The following is a 24638-nucleotide window of genomic DNA, read 5'->3' as shown; positions in this document are numbered from 1 at the left end:
AGCAACAGGACGGCAGCAGGGACGCCCCTCTGCAGCACCCCTCAGGGGCGACGGTTCTCTGACTAGGAGACAAGCCTGCATACCAAGGGGAGGAGCTCTTGAGGGGAGGGAGGCAGGGGCTGTGGGAGATGAGACGCAGACAGAATCTCAAAGCACAGGCCCCCCTTACATCCTGAAGGTCAGTTTGAAAACAACTCAAAAACCACTTGGTAGCTTTAAATAAATTTTTTTTGGTAAATGATCTGAAAAGGATTTAAAAACACATGTGTTTAAGATCCTCAAAGAGGCACAGCAGGAAAGGGCATAGCCTAGAATGCATAGGAGCCCCAGACGAGAGGACACGTCTGCATTCAGGTATGCACCCATCACCTGAAGAAGCAGGTGTCTGCAGCAGGCAGAGGAGCTGGTTTGTACAGCTCCCAGGAGGATGCATCCAACCTAGAGCTTTATACCCACCTCAAGTATCTTTCAGTAGAGCAGCTTGAATGAGGGCATTTTCCAGGGGGGGAAACCCTGAACTTAGTCCCTGCAAACTGGGGTTGAAATCATTATTACTGCAGGCACCTAGCAAGAAGAAAACTGGCCCAGAAGTAGTGAGACAGCTGAAGAAAGCAAGCTGAGCAAAGTGACAGCTGGAACCTCTTGGCAAAGCTGTTTTTGTGTGTTTTATTTGCAGAATATGTTAGCTGTGAGTGAGTTGCCATTCCCTTCTCCAGGGGATCTTCCCAGCCCAGGGATTGAACCCAGGTCTCTTGCATTGCAGGCAGATTCTTTACCATCTGAGTCATGAGGGAAGCCCTTATTCGCAAGGGCAGAACTTAGGTGTCAGCAGGGCCACCTCCCTGGAAGGTTCCAGGCCCTTTGCCGCTCTGGTGACCCAGGTGCCCTTCCATCGCCCCGTGGGGCTCAGCCTGTGTCTTCCTGCGGTCCTCCCACTGCGTCCGTGCCATAAGCACGTGGGAAAGCAGTCATGCTGTGTTGGGCCATGTGATCGCTTCATGCTGACTGCCTCTGTTAGAAGCTGCTGTCCGTATGATCAAATATTCACAAATGATAGAAAGAAAATCTTTCCACTTTCCTAAGTACTGAGGGTTAGGAATTCAATATTCCATTTTGGTAAGAAGGACACAGTTCTACCCACTACCCCCTCTTCATGTACTTCATGCTTTGCCTTATATTTTACCTTATCCAATGTTATCGTTGTCAAAGCAGAGCTTTGTTATCGCTTTCCTTCCACTTAGTTTCAAGCTAGTTTGTGTTTCTTTATGTTACTAATGGTCCCCATGAGCAGCATAAAGCTGTATTTTTCATTCAAATTTTATAAAAATGCTATTCAATATTTCAAAAAAAACTTTTATGTGTTATATGAAGTAAGACAGCTCCATTTATGTTTATTGGGATTACCAGTGCAATTGGAATCGTTTTATCCCACACTTTACACTTGCCTTCTTGCTCCTTCTTCCAGCTTGCTTTGGGATGGGGAGTTTGTTGTTCTAGATGCTCCTGACAACACCACATCCCCTTGTTTGCCTCAGTTGCTTTAAGCACCACATTTATACCCATTTCCCACCTTGAGGGTTTCACCCTGTGTGTCTTTGATTCCTCAACTTCATCTGAAGCTTTTATTTATTTTATATGTATGTTCTACTTGCACTGATACCCTAAGGTATCCATTCTTTCCTAATACACTAGATGTGTTTTATAAGCTGTAAAAAAAGTTTTATATTGTACTACCTTGACTGAGGAAGAAATGAGCCTTTGACAGAAGGAAAAGTATCCCATAAACATTTATTAAACCTAAATTAGCCACACTAATTTGTCAGGAAATGATAAAAGAGCCTGCCACATCACTTTTCAGTCTTTATCAGCATCTTTAGCCACTACCTTTGAGAATCTTAATGTACCTTCTCTAACTGGAAATATGAAGTCATGTAGAGGTGGCTTATGTGTCCACAATTCAAATTTTCAGGATTCATTTCTGCCTGAGTTAGGTAACATCAAGCGGTAAATAATTTTTAAGAACTAAACAGTCTCTAAACACTGCTTTATTTGCATGGCCTACAGAGCATTCAGTAAAGGCAATAACTTTTTCTCCCTAAATGTTTTCATGATGTTTTAAATACTTTGGATTTACTAAATACTTGAACACATTTGGTTAATCAGTATCTCTCTGCCCCTTAATCTCTAAATGCAAGTGGGCTTTAAAGGAAATTATGACTCATATGTTTCTAATTCCTATATTCGTACTGAAACTTATCTAAATGTTGCTTTGTAATACTTATCTGATGTTCAAGAGTTTTTGAACTTTTAACTGTTTTCCCAAAGTCAAGACCTTATGTTTGGAAAAACAATTAGCTGGAAATCCTACATATTTCAACTCTGAACTCATAAGGTTTGCAAGGACTTTTATACATGAGGAAATGTTATTCTCTGCAAATAGCTGGGGATTAAATCATTGAATTCCATTTTTCCTCGTGGGAGTAGGTAGGGACCAAGGGGATGCAGTGGGAGGGGAAGGTGTGGCAGGTTTGTGCTGAGACTGGGACAGAATTTCAGGAGATGGGAGTGTGAAGCTGGGGGCCATCTGTCTGGGCCTCTGGGCCCTGGGGTGGTGGCCAGTGGGGTCCAGGGGGGTCCAGGTGGGGTCCGGTGTAGGGGAGTCCAGTGGGGCTGGGCTCGGGAGTGGCCAGGACGGTTTCATTTCTTTGGTTCGGTTTGATCTGGGTGCATCGGGTCTCAGCTGTGGCACATGGGGTCTTTCGCTGCAGAGCCTTGGCTTCTCTCGAGGGCGGCTCTCGGGCTCAGCAGTTTGCAGCCTGACTACTCGGTGTCCCATGGGATCTCAGTCCTCCAACCAGAGACGGAACCTGCGTCCCCTGCAGTGCAGCGCGCATCCTTAGCCCCTGGACCACTGCAGAAGTCCCTGGACCGGGGCCCTGACTGGATCTCTGCAGCACCACGGCCCTTCCAAACGTTCTCATGTTGGGTTTGAAGGGCAGGTGCTGCTTTTCAAGATGTGAGAGGTCCGGATACACGAAGGCTGGGGGAGTATGACAGACTCTCCTTACAGGAGAGGTGTGTTATTAGTTCCTTCCCAGCCGTGGAAGAGGGCAGCAGGCTCAGGGGCTAGGAGGACTTGAAAAGCTTTCTTTTCAGTTGCCCTTGAACTAGAATTCCTCAGGGAGGCCTGGGCTTCGGAGGAGAAAATTAATGCAATAAACAGCATATATAAAGGTGCCTCACACAGAGAGAGGGGCTTTTCCTCTTCCTCTTTATCTCTTCCGCACACACACACACACACACACACACACACACGCACATGTCTTACTTCACGTAAAGACCCACGGGGTCCTGTTAGGCCTCCGTGTCTGTCTCCTCTGCACACCGTCCTCACTGTCCTTCCAGGTGAGCTGCCGAGGAGCTCTGTCCACGGAGGTGATGGCTGATGGTCACCCGGTCTCCCAGGTGGCTATGTCCACGTTACCCTGGACACCCAGAGCTGGCGGCCACAGGAAAGACAATGGGATGAATCCTAGACCCCCCGGTGCGTAGCTCTGTGAACCTGGGTAAGTAAACCACACTCACAAGCTCTGTCTCTCCTTATTTGAAAAATGCAATTAATAACCCTTATCTGGTCTGTTTCAGGGTTGATTTTGCTGAGTTTTTGCAAAAGGAAGTCATAGACTCCAGGGCTCTGCCAACGCCAGGTGACACCGCACTTTTGTTGCTGGAGGCGCCCCTCCCGCCCCGGGGCCCCTGCCCGCCTGCCCCCCGCCCCCCACGTCATCCCACTGGACGGACGGAGGTAGAGGTCTCTCTGCAGGTCCAAAGGGTGCCTGGAGTCAGACCTGCCTGAGGACATGTGGCCCCCACACCTGTAGGTGAAGCGTTTGCTCTTAACTGACCCATGTAAACTCGCCGGTTTCTGGAAATTTGTCTCAGAGGCAGGGTTAGCTCCTCCCCTGCCAGGATGTGCCTGGTGCTTGGTGATTGCCCCATTCGGGCAGCTCTGGACGGACCTGAGCACGCGCTCCCGCCCCCGCCTCGCACAGACTGAAGGCGGGAGCAGAAGGGGACGACAGAGGATGAGACGGCTGGATGGCATCACCGACTCGATGGACATGAGTTTGGGTGGACTCCGGGAGTTGGTGATGGACAGGGAGGCCTGGCATGCTGCGGTCCATGGGGTCGCAGAGTCAGACATGACTGAGTGACTGAACGGAACTGAACTGAATACACATATACACAGACAGATACACACAGATACACAGACATACACACAGAGACACACATATATGCACACATCCATCCATGCACACACTATCCGTCTCTTTCTCTGCACGACTGTGACTGGTACAGTGAGTAAGAAACAGGTTGAATCTCTGCTGAGGGGCCGCCTGCTCCAGGTCGCGACCTGGACAAGACGGGGGCCCCCTTGCTGGGTTGATCTTGACGGGTACACAGCAGAGACTTGATGCACATGTGAGGACCGAACGTGAGGACAAAGCGTAGACCTCACACTCGTCTGTGGCTCCTCACGCAGGCCAGGAGCAGGATGGGGGTCAGGTATGTACCTGAGGACCCACGGAGGGCTCTTGTCAAATGTTCTCAAAACCACCCACTTTGAGTTGCAGGGAGCGGTCTCTGGTCCACCCGTGCCCTCCCCAGGCTCGGGCTTACCCTGCAGGAGCCGCGGGTCCACCTCTCTCTCGAGGGGCTGGTACATCATGGGCCGGCCTGCAGCAGGGAAGCAGGAAGGCCCAGACGTGTGGGAGCCGTGGGCTCCTGGGGACCCGTCCCTGTTCAGACGAGTCAGCCTTGGCTGGGGCTGCGGACACAGGACTCCAGTCAACGGCAGCTGCTTCGCTGACCTCTGGGAGCCTGGCTCACAGAACACCCTGCTTTGCAACGTGGGAGAGCGGGACACAAACATGTAGGAGACCCGAAGGAGTCGCAAACCCCAGGGTGGATGGATCAGGAGTCCAGGGCCAGCCGGGGCCCTGGCTTGGTGATGCCTGATGCTCCCTGGAGATGAAGGCTGTGCGCGGGGCGGGCAGCTGGGCAAGAAGGAGCTTCTCTGCTCTGGAAGGAACCCCTGGCCTGAGCCCCCTCCTGCTCTCTGACCTCACTTACATCCTTGGACAGAAAGCAGACCCTGCCCCGGCCCCTCCTGGCTGACCTGGCCGACGCCCCACCCAGCTCAGGAAGGCAGGCTCTGTCCTTCACGAAGGCCTTCAAAAGTTATTCTGTCACTTCAACTCTGAGCACCATTTTCTGATGGAGATATAATTGATCCGTATGTAACTGCACACAGCACTTAACCACATACACCCTGAGCCTGACCTAAGTACATGGCATATCCAGACGCTCTTTATGGGTGAATCCCCAGCGACATTCCCTAACTGGGCAACATTCCCTAACAGACCCTTCCCACCACCAAATCCTTTCACCTATTTAAAAGAAACTAATGCGACCTCGACTCCTGCCATCTGATGGGAATTCTGTAGCCCAAGCCGAGAGTCAGTACAAGAAACCAGTTCAGAAGTGAGCGCTTTAGCTGTGTTTGGCTTCAGCCTAGCTAACCTCTCTGGCGCCCAGCTTTCTGCACGACCTGTCCTTGCCTTTCACGTAAATGTTTCAGTATAATGTCAAGGAAACAGAGAGTCCGACATTACTATTTCACTGCTGGCTTTGTAGCCGGGCATGAGAGCATTTGAACATGAAAAGAGACCTAAGAAAAATATACATTAATGCTCATGTGATAATCTAAGCCGTATGCTTCACGTTTTACATACATGATTGATGCTAACCCAAAGCAAAGTTCCATTTAAAACAATCGCAGCTGTCAATGAGCACTCATTTCACATTTGCATGTTTTAAAGGATTCCAGGGCAGTGGAATATGGAACTCATTGTCTTATAACCATTTTCTCTTGTGATCCCATAATGCCGTGTAGCTTTTGAAATAGCCCACAAGAATGAATTTGCCCCGGGATGAGTCACCCTGGCCTTCAGGCTCACGCTCAGCCGATTGTTTTATGTTGGAGATATTACTGAGTCATGATGGAATTACATAAATTGTATCTGGGGACGCCTCCGAGGACCACGGGATAGTCAGAGTTTGAGCTTGATTATTGTCCCCGGAGGGGAGGGGAAGGAAGGCCGTTACAAATCCCTGATGAGCTGATGCTCTTGACGGAGCCCCCCGTTTAACCAGAGACAGACGGCTTCGCTGGAGTCAGGCAGGATGAGGACTCCATCCACACGAGATGCTAGGCGCCCTGGATCCCAGCGAGGCCAAGCGTTTCTGGCCACGCGGGGCGTGCAGAGCCGCAGACAGAGAGCCGGGTCCCCGGGCCCAGGGAGCAGGCTCTGAGGGGGCCCAACACACGTCCCCAGGGAGTCACGGCTCCCGGACTGACCGGACACGCGCCTCTAACCATCTCCCTGGAAACCAGGCAAAACTCGGCCGAGAAAGCAGGGCCTGTCTTCGCCTTTCTTCCCAGAATCCCACCAGCTCAGCTCTGACCTGACTTCCTAACCCTTCACCACGATGAAACCAGAAGGAACCTACAGGGCTCCTCAGCTGAGATGAGATAGCGCAGAGAGAGGGAACTAGAGTTTCATCAGGGAAGAATTTTGCTGGGATGCTGTCAAAGGATGGGGCCTCTCAGGCCTCAGTCTCTGAGTGGTTGGTTGGTTCTGAAGGAAGGCAGGGGTCGGACAGGCAGGGGAATGAAGGCAAGATAAACATCATTAACTCAGATAACATCTCGCCCCAGAGGCACCGGGACCCTTGGTTGTCAGGGACCCCAAGCACAGTAGGCTGTCCGTGATGTGGCTGGCTGTTCAGATGCAACAAGGCTCCAGCGAAAGGACTTCTAACAGGGTCTATTTGGTAGAAGTGAGTTATGCAGAACCTTCAGCTTTTAGGAAATAGCTACTTTTTTAGCTCTGTTGCTGTTGTTTAGTTGCTAAGATGTGCCTGACTCTTTGTGACCCTATAGACTGCAGCACACCAGGCTTCCCTGTCCTTCACCATCTCCTGGAGTTTGCGCAAACTCATACCCATTGAGTCAGTGATTCCATCCAACCATCTCATCCTCTGTTGCCCCATTCTCCTCCTGCCTTCAGTCTTTCCCTCTATCAGGGTCTTTTCTAATGAGTCACCTCTTCCCATCAGGTGGCCAAAAATTGGAGCTTCAGCTTCAGCATCAGTCCTTCCAAAGAATACTCAGAACTGATTTCCTTTAGGATGGACTGGTTGGATCTCTTTGCAGTCCAGGGGACTCTGAAGAGTCTCTCCAGCACCACAGTTCGAAAGTATCTACAGATCAAAGACTTCTGGGAATCACTACCGAAAAAAAAAAAAGAAGATTAAAATGCACAGTTTGCTATTTCCTTCACCATCGAAATGTTTACAGATTAAATAAATAAAGCTACTCTATCAGGCAAACCTTTAAAAAGTTTATTGTCATAGGGAATGAAAATTTTAAAATGTGTTATGAAATTAGGTTTTGCTTAAAACCTTTGGACATAAAACTTACAGGGAGAAATTCATCAGGGGTATGGTTCAGATTTCCTCATTCAGTTGAAATCTACCATTGACCTGCAGATAAATGTTGGTTTCTCCTTCTGTGTTTCACAGAGCGTTCCCGGTCCTGCGTGGGGACCTTTAACGTAAACAGTTTGTCTCCGTGGAGGGGAAGGGCTGAGGTGCATCAGTCCGGGGGTCTCAAGTGCTCAGGACGGCGTGCCGGGCAGGGCGGGGTTTGATCCGGGTGCCGGTTCCGGTCACGCACCTGGCCTGACACGGTCTGCTGTCCACGCTCCGGTCCACTCCCCATCGAGATTGCCCACTGGCGCTTCTTTCTGTCCTTGTCATGACACGCAGACCCCGCTCACCCCACTGCTTCAGTTTGTACCCGCTGCGTCTTCACCCGGCCCTCCGAAGCTCACTTACTCCTCTCACTTCTCGATGAGCTGACCTCCAAATGGTCCACTTAGAGAACCCGCCATGAGGGGACTGTTTGGGTCCCCTCTCCCAGGTTCCCATGTCGGAGACTTCACCCCAGTGTGACAGTATCGGAGGGGTCTCAGCTAACTACAGTGCTGTCAGGACTGAACTGGATTGCAGGACAGCCACGCGGGGTCCAGGGCGTTTGCTGGTGAAACCACGTGCTTGGTGTCGGGAGTGCTGTGAGTAATGACAGTGCAGACTTTTTGTGGTTGTTTCATATTTTCCTGCATCGTCTGTGATAAAACAGGGATGGATGAAGAGAACAGGACAGAGTGGAGAAGCAGAACGGTCAGGTGACAGAAAGAGGTTGAGGCTGGTCAGATGGGCCCAGACTAGATGCAGAATTAAAGAGACCTGTGGCTAAGGGGCGGGGGCTGATGGAGTTTCTTTGTGAAAACAGGGAGAACATCCCAGGATGAAAGAAGTGAGTGGATGGGAAAGCAGTGAAAGGGGATAAGCATGATTTTTCATGGTAATGCTTGGGCCACACAAGGCACCGTGCCCACCCATCAACCAGCCAGGCAAGTGGACAAGCTCCAGACACCCCCAGACACCTACCTAGTGCCCCCAACATGCCAGCCTCTGCTTTGGGAGCTGGAAACTCATGAGTGAGAGGGGAGGAAGCTCTGCCCTCCTTGACTCCTGATCAGGAGGCGGCTGAGGCCATGAGCGATAAACACACACATCAGTAAATGTGCACTCTGTCCTGAGGAGGAGCAGCTCCAGTCCACGATGCTGTGGAGGGGGGTGGTTAGGGGACGGGGTGGGGGGTGTCACTGATTGCACACCCTCCTGAAGAGGAGACGCTCCAGGCCCGCGATGCTGGGGGGTGTGTGTGTTGGGGAAGGGAGGGTCAGTGATCACACACCCTCCTGAGGAGGAGACGCTCCAGACCCGCGATGTTGGGCGGGTGGTGGGGTCACTGATCATGGAGTTAAAATCATGAGCTTCTGGAGGAGGTGGCCGTTCACAAGACCAATGGCTCTGAAGGCCCCGCAGTGGCCCCAGGGGGATGGACATGAACCGAGGGTGATGTGGTGACCACAGGGATGTCCCTTCCCAGGAGCAGCGTGGTGGCTGGACCAGAGTGGCTTCACCCAGGTGGGAGGAACTGTCTTGGGCTCCCCCGGCAGAGGGGCTGAGGGCTTGCATCTCTGACCGGGTCTGAGGAGGTGTGGACCGTGCTCACGGCTGGTGGAAAGAAAGCTTCCAGACCCAGGCCAGCCAGTCCCAGGCCAGCCAGACCTGGCCTCACAAACCGAGCCAACCCTGAGAAAGCCGTGTTTCCTGGGTCCCGTTCTGATCATCCGGTGGAGACCTAGGGGGAGAGGGGAGGACACGCACCGAGGCTGGGAGGGAGGAACTCCCCGGACCGCCTGCTGGGGCCCCAGGCCAGAGGCGGCCGGCCGGCCCGCCACAGGGCCCTCCTGCCCGTCCCCCTGTCCTGCTCTAGAGTGACTGACAGCGCCCCCACTGAGCTGGGAGCTCTGTTCCCCGGACGTTCCCCAGACAGAGCTCTGGGGGCCTCAGAGAATTAGGGCCAGAGGAGGGGGGCCAGGGTGAAGATGGGCTCTTCTCAGCTGGGAGCCCTGCGAGTGGAAAAGAGGATCTGCCATCATGGGAGGGAGCCAGGTGACAGGGAGGGTACAGGGGGCCCAGAGCTGGCGAGGGGCAGGGCCCACCGGGAGGGGGAGGGCAGGACCCCACCCCCACCCCCACCCCGCCACCAGCGGAGAGAAGAACTTCTGCCCAGGGGCCCAAGGGTGGGGCAGAGAAAGGCCCCATCATGGCCTTGGGGTGAGGAAGTGGCCAGCTGGACTTGTGAAGGGCACGCTGCGTGTCAGGGAGGGTGGGGGCTGGAGGGGTTGAAGGCGGGCCCAGAAGAAGCTGTAGAATCCTCCTGGAGGAAATCAAGGTGGAGGAGACACCGATGGGCCCAGCGTCATCGGAGGGGGAAGCCACGTGGACTGATTTTCTCATCTCCAGGTACACCTCACTGCCTGGGCCCCAGCACAGGTCCAAGACATCTGGGTTCTCTCAGCTCCGGGGTTCCACCTGGCAAGGTTCACAGAGCATGCTGCAGAGGCTGGGGATGTTTCTAAGTGGGCAGTTCTGAGGACAAACCAGAGTCTCTGCCCTGAGCCGAGAGGAGAGCTAGGGTCCGAGTGAGGACAGGCAGAAGAAGTCTGGATGGGCCGTGGCCAGGACCAGAAGGCCATTCCCATGGTTCCCTCGATCCAAGAGGAGCAGAAGCTGTGAAAGTGGACTCAAGGGCTTTGGAGCCACTCGTAGGGATGGTGGGGTCTCTGAAACATCTGCAGCAGAAATAACCAAGGAGGAGACAGGTGTGAAGGGACCTGGGCGGAGGGGACTGGGATGTGGCTGTCGAGGAAGGCGTGCAGTGACTGGGAAGCAGCTGGCATCTCCAGGGGTCTCAGAGGTGGGACGGATGGCAGAAAATCAGGGCCTTCCTACCAGAGGAGGGAGTGGAGGGGGGGCGTGTAGACAGGACAGCACTGGCCCTGCCCTCGGAGAGGTTGCTCTGTAGCCTCATGGGTCAGACATTAATGCTCTTCTTTTCCAGGGAGGATACTGATGCTCAGAGCTGCCGGGAATCCTGCCCAAGGTCACAAACTCCTAGGGCAAAGTGCGAGTTCAACTCGCCCACCCCTCCCCAGGTCCGCGGTCCCTCACGGGAAGGCCTTGGGCTCCTGCTGCTCCTTCCAGAAAAGGGCGCGATTCACCCTGAGCACTTGGCACACACGAACGGAGCTCTGTTCTGCCCCACTTGCGGCTCTGGAAAGGCAACAGAGAAGAGAACGTTACGACTGACAAGAGAGAGGCAGGCGGAGGACACCGGGTCGCGGGTCCCCCACGGGAGCACTGGTCAGGACCCTCGGGTCCCAAACCAGGAGAGGTCGTGTGGCCAGGGTCCACCTCGAGCTCAGATGCGTGGGTCTGGCTCAAAAGAGGAAGCATCCGAGTCACACGTGGTTTAATGGATTGAAGATGCATCCAGTCTATAATCAGATAAGGGTCTTTTGGGCCCGTGGCCAGAGCATAGCCATCTATGGACTTTTCAGCAGCCTGGAGGTGACCAGGTGACCAGCTGGGACTGGTGAACGGGCTTCCTCTCCAGGTTTTAGTTATGTGATCGATCTTCATTTTAAAGTTAACATGCGTTTTATCAACAAGATGGAACACAGTCTCCATGCCCCACTCTCCCAAGAAGAAACTCTGGAAAATGTACCTGTTTGGCATTTGACAAAAAGATGAGTTAGTCTACATTTTTTCAGTCATGAAAACCTAAATAACATGAAAAATAGCAAGCCCACTGCAAATTTAGTAAATGACATGTTTGTGTCTGAGTTAGAATATGAAAAATAGAAAAATCAAAAGATGACAGTTGTTGTTAACTAAGAGAAGATTATGTGAAGAAGATAAGTGAAGACAATGGAAATAAACTTACTGAGAAGGAAACATTAATCATGAAGGAGGTTTTTATTTGATGTGAACTGTGACCTACAGACAATTCTTTGCTGAATCTGAGGTTTTCAAATGGTGGCCATCGTGACCTGATTTAATTTCATAAGTGATGTTATTACAAATATGATCTATGGTGCCTAGAACTATATCCTGTACTTGGCACGTGGATTTTCAAACTTAAAAGGAGAAATAACAGATGGATGTGTTCATCTCAAAATTTACAAGTAAAGGAATTCTCAACAGCCCTTAGGGAGCTACAGTGAATTACTGCTTAACTCCCCAACACAAATGCAAATAAAAACAACCATTTGGAAATGATTGGTTTCGGGTTTGGGGGAGAAGGTGGAATTGTTCACATTTGGGTGACGGAAGAGTCAAACTGATTTACCAGTGCGGAGATTCTTTTCTGAGGTTAGACTTTGTGGTGTGACGGAGGCTGGTGATGGTGACGGGACTTGGAGGCACCGCAAAGAGAGTGCATCACTCCTCGCACGCTGGGGGGCCAGGGGTAGGCGCGGATCTCTGAAAAGCTTCATCACCAAAGTTGCCAACTATATCCTGCTCATATTTTCTTTTCCCTGGAACATGTCTTGAGAGTAGCAATAATGATAGGACATAACTCATTTCTCAAGATTTCATTGGATACACATATCTTCCAGGCAAATACTGTCTTCCAGGAAAAAGTAAAAAATAACTGGCAGGAGAGTTAGAGAGAAAGGGATGAAATGGAAGACAGACTCTTACATCAAACCTATTGATTATTTAACATGTTGCTGGCATAATGGGCCTGTTTTCATCCAACCCAGCAGGAGTCTTTGGGCCTTTCGTGTGATCCCTCCATGCTGTGGTGAATAGACCTGCCCTCGTCACAGGCTCTGCTTCGAGGACCTGATGGGACAGACATGAGCACATTTAGGCAGGTTCCATCACCCAGGGACAGCGTTTCTGGTTTGTTCCAGATCAGAAAATGTCAAGGACTGTGGGGTCACCAGAAGGAATAGCCTTTCCTTACGGGTATGAACATCAGCGTTGCTATTAATACATTCTGCTTTCATTTTATTCCTCCTTCCCAAGCTGGGGGTGGGGGGACTTGCATTTAAGGCTCAGGGAGCTTAGAGTCGGGCTTCCCAGGTGGCGCTAGTGGAAAAGAACCACCTGCCAATGCAGCAGACGTAAGAGATGTGGGTTCGATCCCTGGGTTGGGAAGATGCCTTGGAGGAGGGCATGGCAACCCACACCAATATTCCTGCCTGGGAAAACCACAGGCTGAGGAGCCTAGCAGGCTACAGTCCGTGGTGTTGCAAAGAGCCAGAAACAACTGAGGTGGCTGAACACGCACACACGAGTAACAGAGTCAGTGTCAGAAAGCCCGAAGTCGTTGGCAGAAGCCACTCCAGGTCACATGCGCTCCGTTCAGCACCACCAACCACTCTTAAACCCTTTTCAAAACACATTTAAATGATTTATTTTATCTTACTTCTAGAAATATATTTCTTTTATTATAATAGGGCTCAGTTAATAATATCGCTCACCAAATTAGAAAGAGCATTTAGATGAAAAAGCAGAGTTGGACACATTTAAAGTAATGAAACAGTTTTCTGGTCTAATATTCAGAGCATCATGAATATGCAAATTTAAACTGAAACATTCAAGGTGGTTCCCCCAGGGCGCACTTACAAGATCTTAAGAAGGAGTAAAATGACACTTCTCTGAACTACAACAGCCACAGTAGACTGGAAGGGCAACACGTGAGCAGTCTGGTTGGGAGTATAAAAATCCATCTTTTTAAACAAAGAAACAATCTATTGACTGAGCATAACTTCAACTGCTGGAAATCAAATCTTTGTTTTGAAGGTAAAATATTAATAACAAGGTGTGTGAAATCTTTCCACTATGAAACACACATGAATTGAATTAACTGGTCAAGTTTATCAGAACTTAGCAAGCATTCACTTGTCCAGAGAAAATAGGCAGAAAGGGGGCATTTATTTCACATAAACTATGTAAGGTGGAGTAAACCCCGTGAGCCGTTCAGGGTCAGAGGGCAGACGGGGCCTGTGGAACACTCCCTCCCACCCCCAGCAGCCACCCTTCCATCCCATCCTGGACAACAAGTGTCTAGCTCAAACTCTAAAGAAGAGATGCCAGTGGCCAAGGAAATTCAGTGGCTGTCAACTAAATGGGACTCAGGTCAAATAAAACACAAAACGTGCTGCATGCCTCTGCCCTCAGTCGTGTCCAGTCCCTGGTGAAAATACTCACTCTCTGGCCGGTGCCCAGGACGAGAACTTGCTCTACAGACAGCAGAACAGGCCCAAGGGATCCGGGAGGCTGAGACTGGGGACCTGCTCGGAGCCCAGGGGTGGTTTCTCAGATGCGAGCAGACAGGTCACAAGATGAGGTTTGAAATGTGCTCAAGCAGTCGGGTAAATCACACCGTGCTTCAACCACGGCCACGCAGACACACACCCCCAACGGCCCCTCACCCTGGAGCAGGGGTGAGGCACGGGGCAGGCCCAGCAGAGCCCCACCAGCCCAGCCAACATGCAGAGAGTGATAAGACTAGACAAGGGTAGAGTAGACTGTGGAGTTTTGGGGTGGTTTGCTTATAGCTTTGTAGTAAAAATGTAGCTATTGCTTTTTAGAACAAAGAAATACAAAAATGCCTAAGCATCTAATTAATCAAAAATGCTTTACGAATTTTGGCCACTGTGGTATGTGCTGTGCTCAGGTCACTCAGAGTCACACACAGAGTCTTATCCAATTCTTTGTGACCTCTGAACTGGAGCCTGCCAGCTCCTCTGTCCATGGGATTTTCCAGGCAAGGATACTGGAGTGGGATGCCATTTCCTTCTCCAAGGCTTTGTGGTAGTATATGGCATTAGGGAGAAAACCATCATCATAACAGTCAACACAACCACCATCATAACCATCACCATGATCACCATCATGATCATCACCCTAATCACCATCACCACCGTCATCAACACCATCACCATAACCACCATTATCATCACAGTCAGCATCACCACCATCATCACCATGATCACCATCACCACCGCCATCAACACCATCACCATCATCATGATCACCATCACCATCATCACCCTAATCACCATCATCACCCTGATCACCATCACCATCACCACCATCACCCTGATCACCATCACCACCATCACCATCACTATGATCACCATCACTATTATCACCACAGTCAGCATTACCACCACCACCATCATCACCATCATCACCCTAATCACCATCACCACCACCATCAACACCATCACCATCATCACAGTCAGCATCACCACCATAGCCATCACCATCATCATGATCACCATCATGATCATCACCCTAATCACCATCACCACCACCATCATAACTGCCACCATCACCATCATCACCATTATCATCGCAGTCAGCATCACTACCATCATCACCCTGATCACCATCACCATCACCACCATCACCATCATCACAGTCAGCATCACCACCATAGCCATCACCATCATCATGATCACCATCAGCACCACCATCACCATCACCACTATCACCATGATCACCATCACTATTATCACCACAGTCAGCATTACCACCACCACCACCATCACCATCATCACCCTGATCACCCTCACCACCACCATCACCACCACCACCATCATCCCGGTGACCACCATCACCATTATCATCACAGTCAGCAGAAGTAGCACCATCATCATCATCCTCCTCCTTCCCACCATTTTCACTACCACCATCACGACAGGCCCACGAGCTTCTTACTTTTCCCCCTTACTTTCTCTCCAGTCTGGCTCTGTTGTTTATGTGATCTGGGGTCCACTTGGCAGCTTATGATGATGTCAGTCATTTCTTCACATGGGTTACAAAAATGCTGACAACTTCCATCTTGATAACTTTAGAAAATTCCGGTTGTGACTTTCATGGGCGTGATTTATGAGTTGGTCAGTGCACTTCTAAATAATCTTCCACTTGGAGGTTTTTGACAAGGAGGCAGGGGAGCATTTTTCAACATGAGAAGGCGGGGAGGGCCTTGGGGGAGGGAGGCATCTATCACTAAAAACAGCTGCACCAGGTACGTAAGGGAAACAATTTCTGTTTTTCATTTAAAGTCTTAATAGTTAGCAATAAGAACCATCTGCTCCAGCCCTGGCGTGTTGGCCCACTGCCTCCATGGCTCCGGCGTCCCTCCAGCCTACCTGCCTTTGTTCAGGCGCGAAGCCTCCTTGGACACTCATCATCTCCTACCTGCTCCAGAACCAGGCCAAGCCCCTCCCCTTCAAGGAGTGCTTCCTGGCAGCTTCCTCTTAACTCCTTTCCAGTAGCATCTTGATTGCACAATTGAAGTGCTAAGGTGGAGTTTTACAAAGATGACACTTTTCTGCGCAGAGAAAGAAAGTGCCAGTGAGGGGAGATTTACCAGGAAGGAACAGAGTCCTTCCTAGAGGCAGCGTGGCCAGCCAAGAAGCTGCTGTGGAGATCACACCGTGATGGACCATAGTTAACAGGGTTGATTGGCGTATTTGAAAACTACTCAGAAAGTAGATCTTGAAAGTTTTTATCACTAGGGGGAGAAAACAACATTTTTTTGGTACCTATGTGAGAGGCTGGATGCTATCCAAATTTACTGTGACAGTCATTTCATGGTATATGGAAGGGAAATCATCATGCTGTGTATCTTACCCTTCACAGCCCTGTGTGTGAGTTACATCTCAGCAAAACCTAGGGAAGCAGCCCCTACCGCAGTGGGAGACGTAGAGAGCCTAACCGAGGATGGGACACTGGGTCCGGAGACTGGGGCCGGGCACCCACGGTCTGCCAGGATTCCTGGAGCTGTGATGTGAGCAGCATTAGCTTTAACCACGACAAGAACATTTCTGTCTCTTCTGTGGTCCAGCCAGCACCCAGCAGGACAGGAAGTCCTCCAGCCCTCAGTTCCTCGTGAGTGGACGGCCGCTTCCCATCACGAGGATGAACATGTGTGCCCTTCGCACCAGCCTGCACCCTTCACACATGGATGCCTGTGCCTTCACCAGGGTGCACGTCACCGCTGGTCATCTTGTTTGACAGCAGGAGACGTAACCCCCAAAGGCTCTTACCCCGAGTCCACGGCCAGAGGGGCAGCACCCGGGTCCACCTCCCCCCAGCCCAGCATCCCTTTCCTGCCTCCTGACGGCAGACACCTTAGAATGAAACAAGAGGCTGACTACGGTTTCGATAGCATATTTTATTTTAATCTAAGAAAAATGATTAAATTCAAAGTTCAGAAATATAAAAGATTATCCAATAAATTTAGGATCATAGCTGTTTCTTAAACAATGGTGACACACACGGGGGGGCTGGTTTTGCGGCTCCAAGGTTTCACTTTGACTTTCGCGCAATTTAAAGGAGACGCTGCAGGAAACGTCTTCATGAAAATTGTCGAGACAGATCGACAGGCTGTGTGTTGGGGGATCTGGGGTTGGGAAGATTTTTTTCCAAACCTAAAGCTCGAGCTGAGGCAGTGTCACAGTCTGTCACTCCACTCCACTCCGTGGAGCCCGTGGGCACGTCACGGAGGCAGGGCTCCAGCCCTGACGGGGGCAGCCGGCTCTCCCAAGGCCCGGCCCCGCTGCCCCCGTGGGGCCTTCAACTGCCCCCCACCCCTGTCCAGCCCTACTCAGGTGAATTTCCCAGCGACCAGTTCTCAAGCCCTGGATGCCTCCAGGAAAGAAGAAGGGAAGCGGGGGCACCCGCAGGCCTTTGTCCCTGGCCGCCAGGACCAGCGCCCAGCACAGCCTCGCCTGGCCACTCCTTCTTTAAGGAGACTGCTCGTAACTTGCTCAGGTGACAGTTTTCCCTTCCCAGGGGCCCCGGGGCAGACCATGGACGGATGGACAGGGGCCAGGTGTAAGAGGAGAAGAAGGCTGACAAGCGTGTTTGGCTGGCTGGGTCAGATCATGATTAAATTTACTTTTCTGAACATCGGGCCCCTCCACGCTGCCTCGGGAAGGCAGACAGAATTCTCTAGCATTTACAGCGTGGATAATCTGAGCCCAAGGCAAAACTCAAACAGAAGCTTGCAATGGAAAAGCAGGCATCCCACGAAGAGTTTGAAATATCTCCTTTTCTACCAGGGCTCTATGGATAAAGACTGCGCTAGTGGTTGGATAACTCATTGCATGCGCAGGAACTCGGGAAGGAAAACCAACAAGCTAACACAAAATCCCAAGAAACGAACAAACCCAGGACGGGGACAGCAGTCGGTTACAAAGGTCTACGGAGCCGTGGAGCTTCCAACATGGATTCAGCGATGCCGCCGGGACAGGAGATCCCTCGCAAAGCCAACCTGGCGGGACTACTAGCAAGGCGCCCATCAGGAGGAGGTACAGGTTGGAGCCAGGGCACCTCAGCCAAGGCTTCTGTCGGTTAACATGCGTAGGATGAAGAAATTAAGCTTAAACCCACTCAAAATACATCTCCACCAGCTACAGATTTTGAAGGTCAAAGAAGGACACATACATTGTATGTGATTAATTTTCTGAAGCCAGCCCTTCCATTTTCACAGATTAAAGCCGTCTGTTTAAATATCTCATTTCTACAAAGTGAATTTACAGTTAAAGTACAAAGTGCAAATACTATGTGTTTGTTTTGTTTTTTTTTAATTGCTTTTTGGTGAGGGAGTCGGCCACGTGTCTAGGACCTGCTGTGGAGTCATTTATCCTTGCTTCCTTGGCTGAAAAAAAAGACAAAAAAGAGATGTATTAAGACATTTGGAGCACTCATTTCTGAAAATGAAGGCTTGCCTTCCAGGAATAAAATAAATCCAGCTCATAAGAACAAAGGGGAAAGCAACATTTTATACAGAAGTGAGAAGAGAGAGCACTTCACTTGGGATGGCTGTAGTTGCTTAGTCGCTAAGTTGTGTCCAACTCTTGCGACCCCATGGACTGTCGCCCACCAGGCTCCGCTGTCCATGGCATTTCCCAGGCAAGAGTACTGGAGCGGGTTGCCATTCCCTTCTCCAGAGTATCTTCCTGACCTAGGAGTCGAACCTATGTTTCCTGTATTGGCAGGCAGATTCTTTACCACTGCCTGACCCACCAGGAAAGCCCCACTTGAGATGTAAGAATTAATTAAAATAAATAAAAGTATTTTGGGCACTTCTTAACCTCTAGCACTTTTCTTTCATTCAATGTTCAGAAATATAAGAAAAAAATATATCAGTTGGGGAAGTTAGCATTTATTTCATGTACTGTAAGTAGCTTCAATATATTAAACATTCTGCACAATCTCCAATCACCATGGATTTATCATGCAAATGTGTTTTTAATAATCTAATTTATGCTTCAGATTTTATAGAGGCATAGCTGCTTTTTGACAATTTTATTTTCATCCTTTTCATTCATTATTCCATTTCTAAGAAGAAATGCAACTGAAAGGTTTGCTTACTAAGTTCCTGGAATTCTGCACTCTGCCAATTAAAAATCATACAGAATGAAAAGGAGAAGTAGTGTACAACCTTCTTGGTTTATTTTTCCACATAGACCCATTCCAACCAACACATGTCAGTTCTATTTAAAATAATGACATTTAAATATTGAGGAGACTTCTGGGTTGGCTTTTATCCCCTGCTAAATATATGAACAGGCGGCAAGAAGAGATATTGCATCTCCCACATTAAGTAAACAAGACATTCTATTTTAATTAGTTGTGAAGAAAGATAAACCATCACTACATTTAATCAGAGAATAAAACTGATCAGATCTGCTGGAGAGGAAGTGGCACTAATGTTTTACATCCATATCGCTTGACCGCTGGGTTCTGATCACTGATGCTCGTGATGGAAACTGCAGAAGACACCCAGAAAAGGAGTTCACTTTTTTTTAAAATTAAATATGAGCTTCATGCATCCTCTGAGATGCCCTTTATTTCTTATTCTTGTATTTGGTTATTCATACAGTGAAAGCCTTTCGTGGTTGGACTCTTGATTCTTTCACGAAGTCTGCAAGGTCTTCAATTGCTTTAATAATGCCAGCTGCAGCAGGGCCTCACCCGGGATCACGGTTTGCAGCGACAAACAGAAAGAGCTGGGGAGACTGTGCCGGATTCCTTTTCCAGGGAAAAAGCTCAGGAGTGAGGCTTGTGCCTGGAGCAGAGTTTATTTCAGACCGACGCAGCGCATATGTGCCCGTCACCATTGTTATCTTAGGAAAAAAGTCATGTGGAAGTCTTGGGAACTCAGCCAGGTAATTGCTTTCAGACCAGCCCTGTTCTAAAGCACAAGTGATTTGCCCTGGGATTTAAAAAGTTGAAACCATAAACACTTGCTCAACAAAGAAGACCAACCGTATTACACATCTTTCCTAATGAAATGGTTTTAAGTTACATCCAAGGTGTGTGCTGGAGGTCTCCACTTCAAACCCACAACAGATACAGGGGCTGGTCTTAGGAAATGGGGACCTGACATCAGAGAGGTGAAGACAAAATACACAGCAAGGTGGCGAGTGGTCTGGAGAAAGGAGGGTGTGGCCCTGGCTTCAGGGAGGAGGAAGGAACCGAAGAGACTCTAGGCCCGAGAGGGCTGTGGTTGGGATGACACGGTCACCTCCTCTAACTGCAGATGGAGACCCAGCCTCAGAAGAGCAGAGGGGGGTCTATGAGCACAGACGACAGGAAGCTGAGTCCCTTCCGAGGTGGCTCTTGGCGGAAAATGAAGGCACCCAGCCCTGCAGTCTCCTTCACCAAACACAAGCAATAACTCACAGGTGCAGATCCCGGAAAGCTGTTTAAATATATATACACATACATAGTCCCACAAAACAGGGGGACTCAGAAATCTTTCTCAAAATAATAAATAACTGAAATTTCAAGTAGTAAAATAAATAATTAGGGCAAAATCTTGGAAGTTGATAATTCATCAAGTTGATGATTTCTGACAGAAGCTTGCCGCGCTCTCTGAGGCCTCACAGGGGTATTGACAGGGTAAGTTGTTCCTTTCTTGGAAGGCGCTTCACTTTCCAAATGAAAAGAACTTCAGTTGTTGTTACCTACAACTAAAGCAGCCAGTTATTACAGCTACAGTGTAAACACACTCACCTGTCTATTGGAAGTGCTTTCAGCATTACCTCTAGGGGCTAGCAGGGGAAAAAGAGAGAGAGAGAGAGATTAGAAACCAAATACACTTCATTAGTAAAAGGTTAAGTAGACTTCTTCAGGAAGAGATCCACATGACTACAGGGAAGAGGCATCCGCCAGCAAACTTTGAGAAAACAGGCTTTACACACATGCTCAGCATGGAGCATAAATAATGGATCATAAAAGCCAGTATATAAACAATTTCCAACAACACAGACACTCTAGCCCAACTTCAGAAGACTGTTCCATTTTGCCCCCAGATTCCACAGGCGTGTCCACTCGCCGTGGAGAGCGCCTTCCTCAGTTTCTCAAGCTCCGCCAGGGAGAGGCGATCCAGGCGCTGGGGTGTCCAGTGCGTAATGCCGGCGCTCTGAAAGCTTTGGGTTTTATATTTAAATCACGAGAATCATTTAACTGGTTGGCTCAAAATAACTATTCCCAGATCCTGCTTGGCTCCACCTCTTGGCTTGAGCCTCTTTCAGGACAGGGACCTGGGACCTCACCTGTGGAGACACTTTCCTGCCCCCACACCTCCACCTGGAATTCCAGTCTCCCCGCATCACCTCCTTAGCAAGCAGAACCCGTTATAGTGGATTTTCCCCATTTATTTCATTTCTTGTTTCCACACTAAAATGTAAGCCCTAGAAGTACATGGATTTTTGTCTGTTTCATTTACTGTGATTTTGCCAATGCTTTGAGCAGGGAGCCCCTGATAAATATCTTCTGAATGAGTCAGTAGGTGGAGGGCAGCACCCCTAACCCCAAATGCCTTGATTAATTGCTAATGACCATTCATTCAATTAATAAACTAAAAAGCAAAATTATTTCAGGTTCAAACCTCTTCTCTTGTTATATTCAAGCAATCAGAAACAGAGCATGATCAGTTGAAACACAAATGTATTAAGCAAATTAGAAAAATATCGAGTAAGTAGTAGCTAAATGGACTATTTCTTTCACTTGTAGGTTTGAATGATTCAAGGATCTGGATAATAGCTGTTGCCACTCTCCACTTTGTTTGGCCTGCAATGACAACTTTATAGAGAAAGCAGGTGTTGGGCCATTAGTTCAAATTCAGAGAATATTAAACTGATACTTTGAATCTATTCTAACCAACTGGGCTTTCAACAATTGCCAGATTTTTCTTGGTTTCTTTTACAGTAAATAGTCTACTGATCATTGGAGGTAGCCACAGATTAAAGCTAAGTTACAGCAAGAAAAGTTAACATTTCTATGAGTCTAGAATTTTGCTCTATAGATGAATGGAATATAAATTTCATTAATGACCCTGGGTGAAATATTCCACTCAAGACAGAGTAGGGAAAAACTCCATGAAGGAGTTTTTAAAAATACATAAAGGGCAAAAAAATAACCTGCTAATTAATCTGAATGAAACAGAATGTACATCATTAAAATAAATATGAAGCCATGCCACATCAATGAAAACAGTTTTCAGTGAAAAAAGGAGCGTGTACCTCCCAGCTCCCAATGTGAAGCTTAGCGATGGATGGTGGGTGGGGGGTGGGGGTGATGTCGTGGTATCAAATGATACTGGTCACTTCCAGGTGAGACTGGACATTGAGATGTAAGGCAATACGCCTGAGAGAATATAGCCAGCATGGCAATTTGGGTGAAAAACAATTTGCTGAAAAATGAGCATTTCCTAATTGCTGATGTTCTGTACAATTGTCATTTTCTGTACAAGAATCATGAAGACATGATGTCATCTTTTGTGAATTTTTTCCTGAACCCTTGGGAAATATTTTTTCTATGTTCTATCTTTTCTCAATATTTTTCAGGATATTTTTTCATTTTTGCATTTTTTTCTAATAGCGAAAATTGAGATCATGCTCCCAATAATATGTCTTGGTTGCAAAAATTTAAATGCAAAATCTTGTTTAATTGCTTAAAGCAAAAATGAACGTGATTAAGTATACATATCATGACCCCGTTTGTAGTGACAACCACAGCGCATAAATATGCACGTATTTGCTGTTCAGTCGCGGTCACGATGCCAACAACTGCATGCATATATGAACAGAAAGCGTATTTGGAAAGCTATAGATCTGGTCTGATGTTTGTCTCAAAATAAAAGATCACATGTTATGCATGTTCTTTATTTGATTTCTCATATTTTTTAGGATAAAAATGTATTGTTAGGTAGTGAGCAAAAAAAAAGAAAAGAAACCCGTAACAGCTTGGGTATTTAGAAATAATCTCTCCTGAATATTTATTCTTCTTTGACTTCTCCCTATTTCAAATGACACAGGATAGGAAAAAATAAACAATAATAAAATTGAAGAAAACTAACAGTAGGAAAAAACTAAGAGAAATTCAGCACAAAAAAAAAGAAAAAGAAAGGAGCTGCAAATCAGCTAATTTTTTATCCAAATCGCCAATGCTCATGTTTTAACAAATTGTCATTTTTACTACGTTAGATTATTTGGGGGAGATCAGGGGCCATCAGTCCTCGTAGCTCAGTCAGTAAAGAATTTGCCTGCAAGGAAAAGACCTGGGTTCGATTCCTGGGTGGGGAAGATTCCCTGGAGAAGGCAATGGCAACCCACTCCAGTGTTCTTGCCTGGAGAATCCCATGGACAGAGGAGCCTGGCGGGCTATAGTCCATGGGGTCACAAGAGTCGGACCCAACTTAGCAACTAAACTACCACCACAGGGGCCAGGGCTTTCCCATCCCAGTCGAGCTACAAATACAGGGAGGCATATAGACCACCATCTACCGATGCTCCAGACTCTGCTCTCAGAGTTGCTTCACGTTTCAAATGTGCTGCAAGTTCGGCAACAGGAAGATGGGATCATAACGCAGCAGTGGTGGGAGAGGCCCCGTGGACCCCACCCGGCCCCAGGGACCAAGGTGTTGGCTGGTGGTCCAGCGCTCGGAACAGCGCTCGGGGTCCGGAAGAGACTTGCCCAACCGGCAGCACAGCTGAAACGGTTTCAACCGCGGAAACGACCGTTTGGAAACAGGAATGATTGAGCGGCTAATTATCAGACTGAAGGTTTGGTCGGGGGCCATGCCTGGGGTCCCCAAGTGGCTCCCAGGGGTCCCCAGTTTGCTCTTCAGCATCAGAAGTTGGCCACTTGGGGAGGGCAGGCTCCCCACCCCTCCCGAGGACAGAAGAGTTAAGATGCGTCTCTAGACACAACTGAGCTCTCTCCTTTCCAAGCCTGCTCCCCCGACCACTCCCCGAGGGTCTGCCAGCATTTCCGTGAGCAGGGGACCTACAGTCAGATTGCACATCACACTTGCCTCCACCCTCAGACTATTGGGACCGTTTCTCGTCTTAACTCTCAGCAGAGGCATGGAGAGTGGACGGGGGTGGCTGCAAAGTAAGGAGAAAGGCTTACTGTGGCGCTTCCTTGTGTCCGCCTTGCCTTCCTCTCTGGTCGCGCCCAGGCAGCCCATCAGCTCTTGCAGGGAGATGGACTTGTCGTTATTCACGTCGCAGTACTCCACAAACTTCTTCACGCATTTCTTGGGTTTGGACTTCTTCCGAAGAAATCTCTTGAAGGGCTTGATTTCCTTTTTGCCGATGTCCCCGCTGTTGTTTTTATCCAGCAGTTTGAAATACCAGTGGACCACCCGCTCCTCCAGCGTGTGGCTGGGGTCAGGTTCTGAGAGCCTGGAAGACACGTGGGTGGTCAGGACCCCTGCCCCGGTCCTGGTCTGTCCAGAAAGGCATCCCCGCCCAGCTCTGAATTTCCCCAATGGAGGGACCTGCTTGTCACCTTCTCCTTCCTGAGGCATAAGGCTGCCTGGCTTTGCCCTTCAATATAAGAATGATTTTTTTTAATAACTTAAAAAAGAGATTTGGCAAACATTTTCAAGTTGGTTTCAAACTTGCAAGTGGCACAGTGAGTTTGTACAGGCCTGTCGCACACCGGGTGTTGGCAGGTCTCGAGGACCAGGCCCCGTGGACCGCCACTCGGATCACGGGTGCGCATCTCTACTACCTGCACCCTGAGGCTTCCTACGCCTCTAACTG

General features: G+C 49.0%; 1 protein-coding gene and 1 long non-coding RNA gene across 3 annotated transcripts in view; both read right to left on the bottom strand.

The window, feature by feature from the left end:
* Nucleotides 1-8598: 8598 nt before the first annotated feature.
* LOC122434208 lies at nucleotides 8599-14335 on the bottom strand. The gene is made up of 3 exons (XR_006267296.1): nucleotides 13768-14335; nucleotides 11894-12393; nucleotides 8599-10815 (listed from the first exon to the last, which is right to left on the bottom strand). It is a non-coding gene; the product is annotated as an uncharacterized LOC122434208 (long non-coding RNA).
* A 2392-nt stretch (nucleotides 14336-16727) lies between these two features.
* SMOC2 (SPARC related modular calcium binding 2) overlaps nucleotides 16728-24638 on the bottom strand; it is a 162768-nt gene continuing 154857 nt past the window's right edge. For both annotated transcript variants that reach the window (XM_043457456.1, XM_043457457.1), the window contains exons 11-13: nucleotides 24001-24275; nucleotides 20599-20636; nucleotides 16728-18235 (exon numbers count right to left, since the gene is read on the bottom strand). In XM_043457456.1, the coding sequence (XP_043313391.1) occupies nucleotides 18218-18235; nucleotides 20599-20636; nucleotides 24001-24275 (331 nt within the window). In that variant the 3' untranslated portion in view covers nucleotides 16728-18217. The remainder of the gene's footprint in view (nucleotides 18236-20598; nucleotides 20637-24000; nucleotides 24276-24638) is intronic.

This window comes from Cervus canadensis, chromosome 33, assembly GCF_019320065.1.
Source record: "Cervus canadensis isolate Bull #8, Minnesota chromosome 33, ASM1932006v1, whole genome shotgun sequence".
In the NCBI taxonomy this organism is placed as follows: domain Eukaryota; kingdom Metazoa; phylum Chordata; class Mammalia; order Artiodactyla; family Cervidae; genus Cervus; species Cervus canadensis.
The sequence above is the reverse complement of the archived record's forward strand: the minus strand, read 5'-3'. Positions and strand labels throughout refer to the sequence as shown.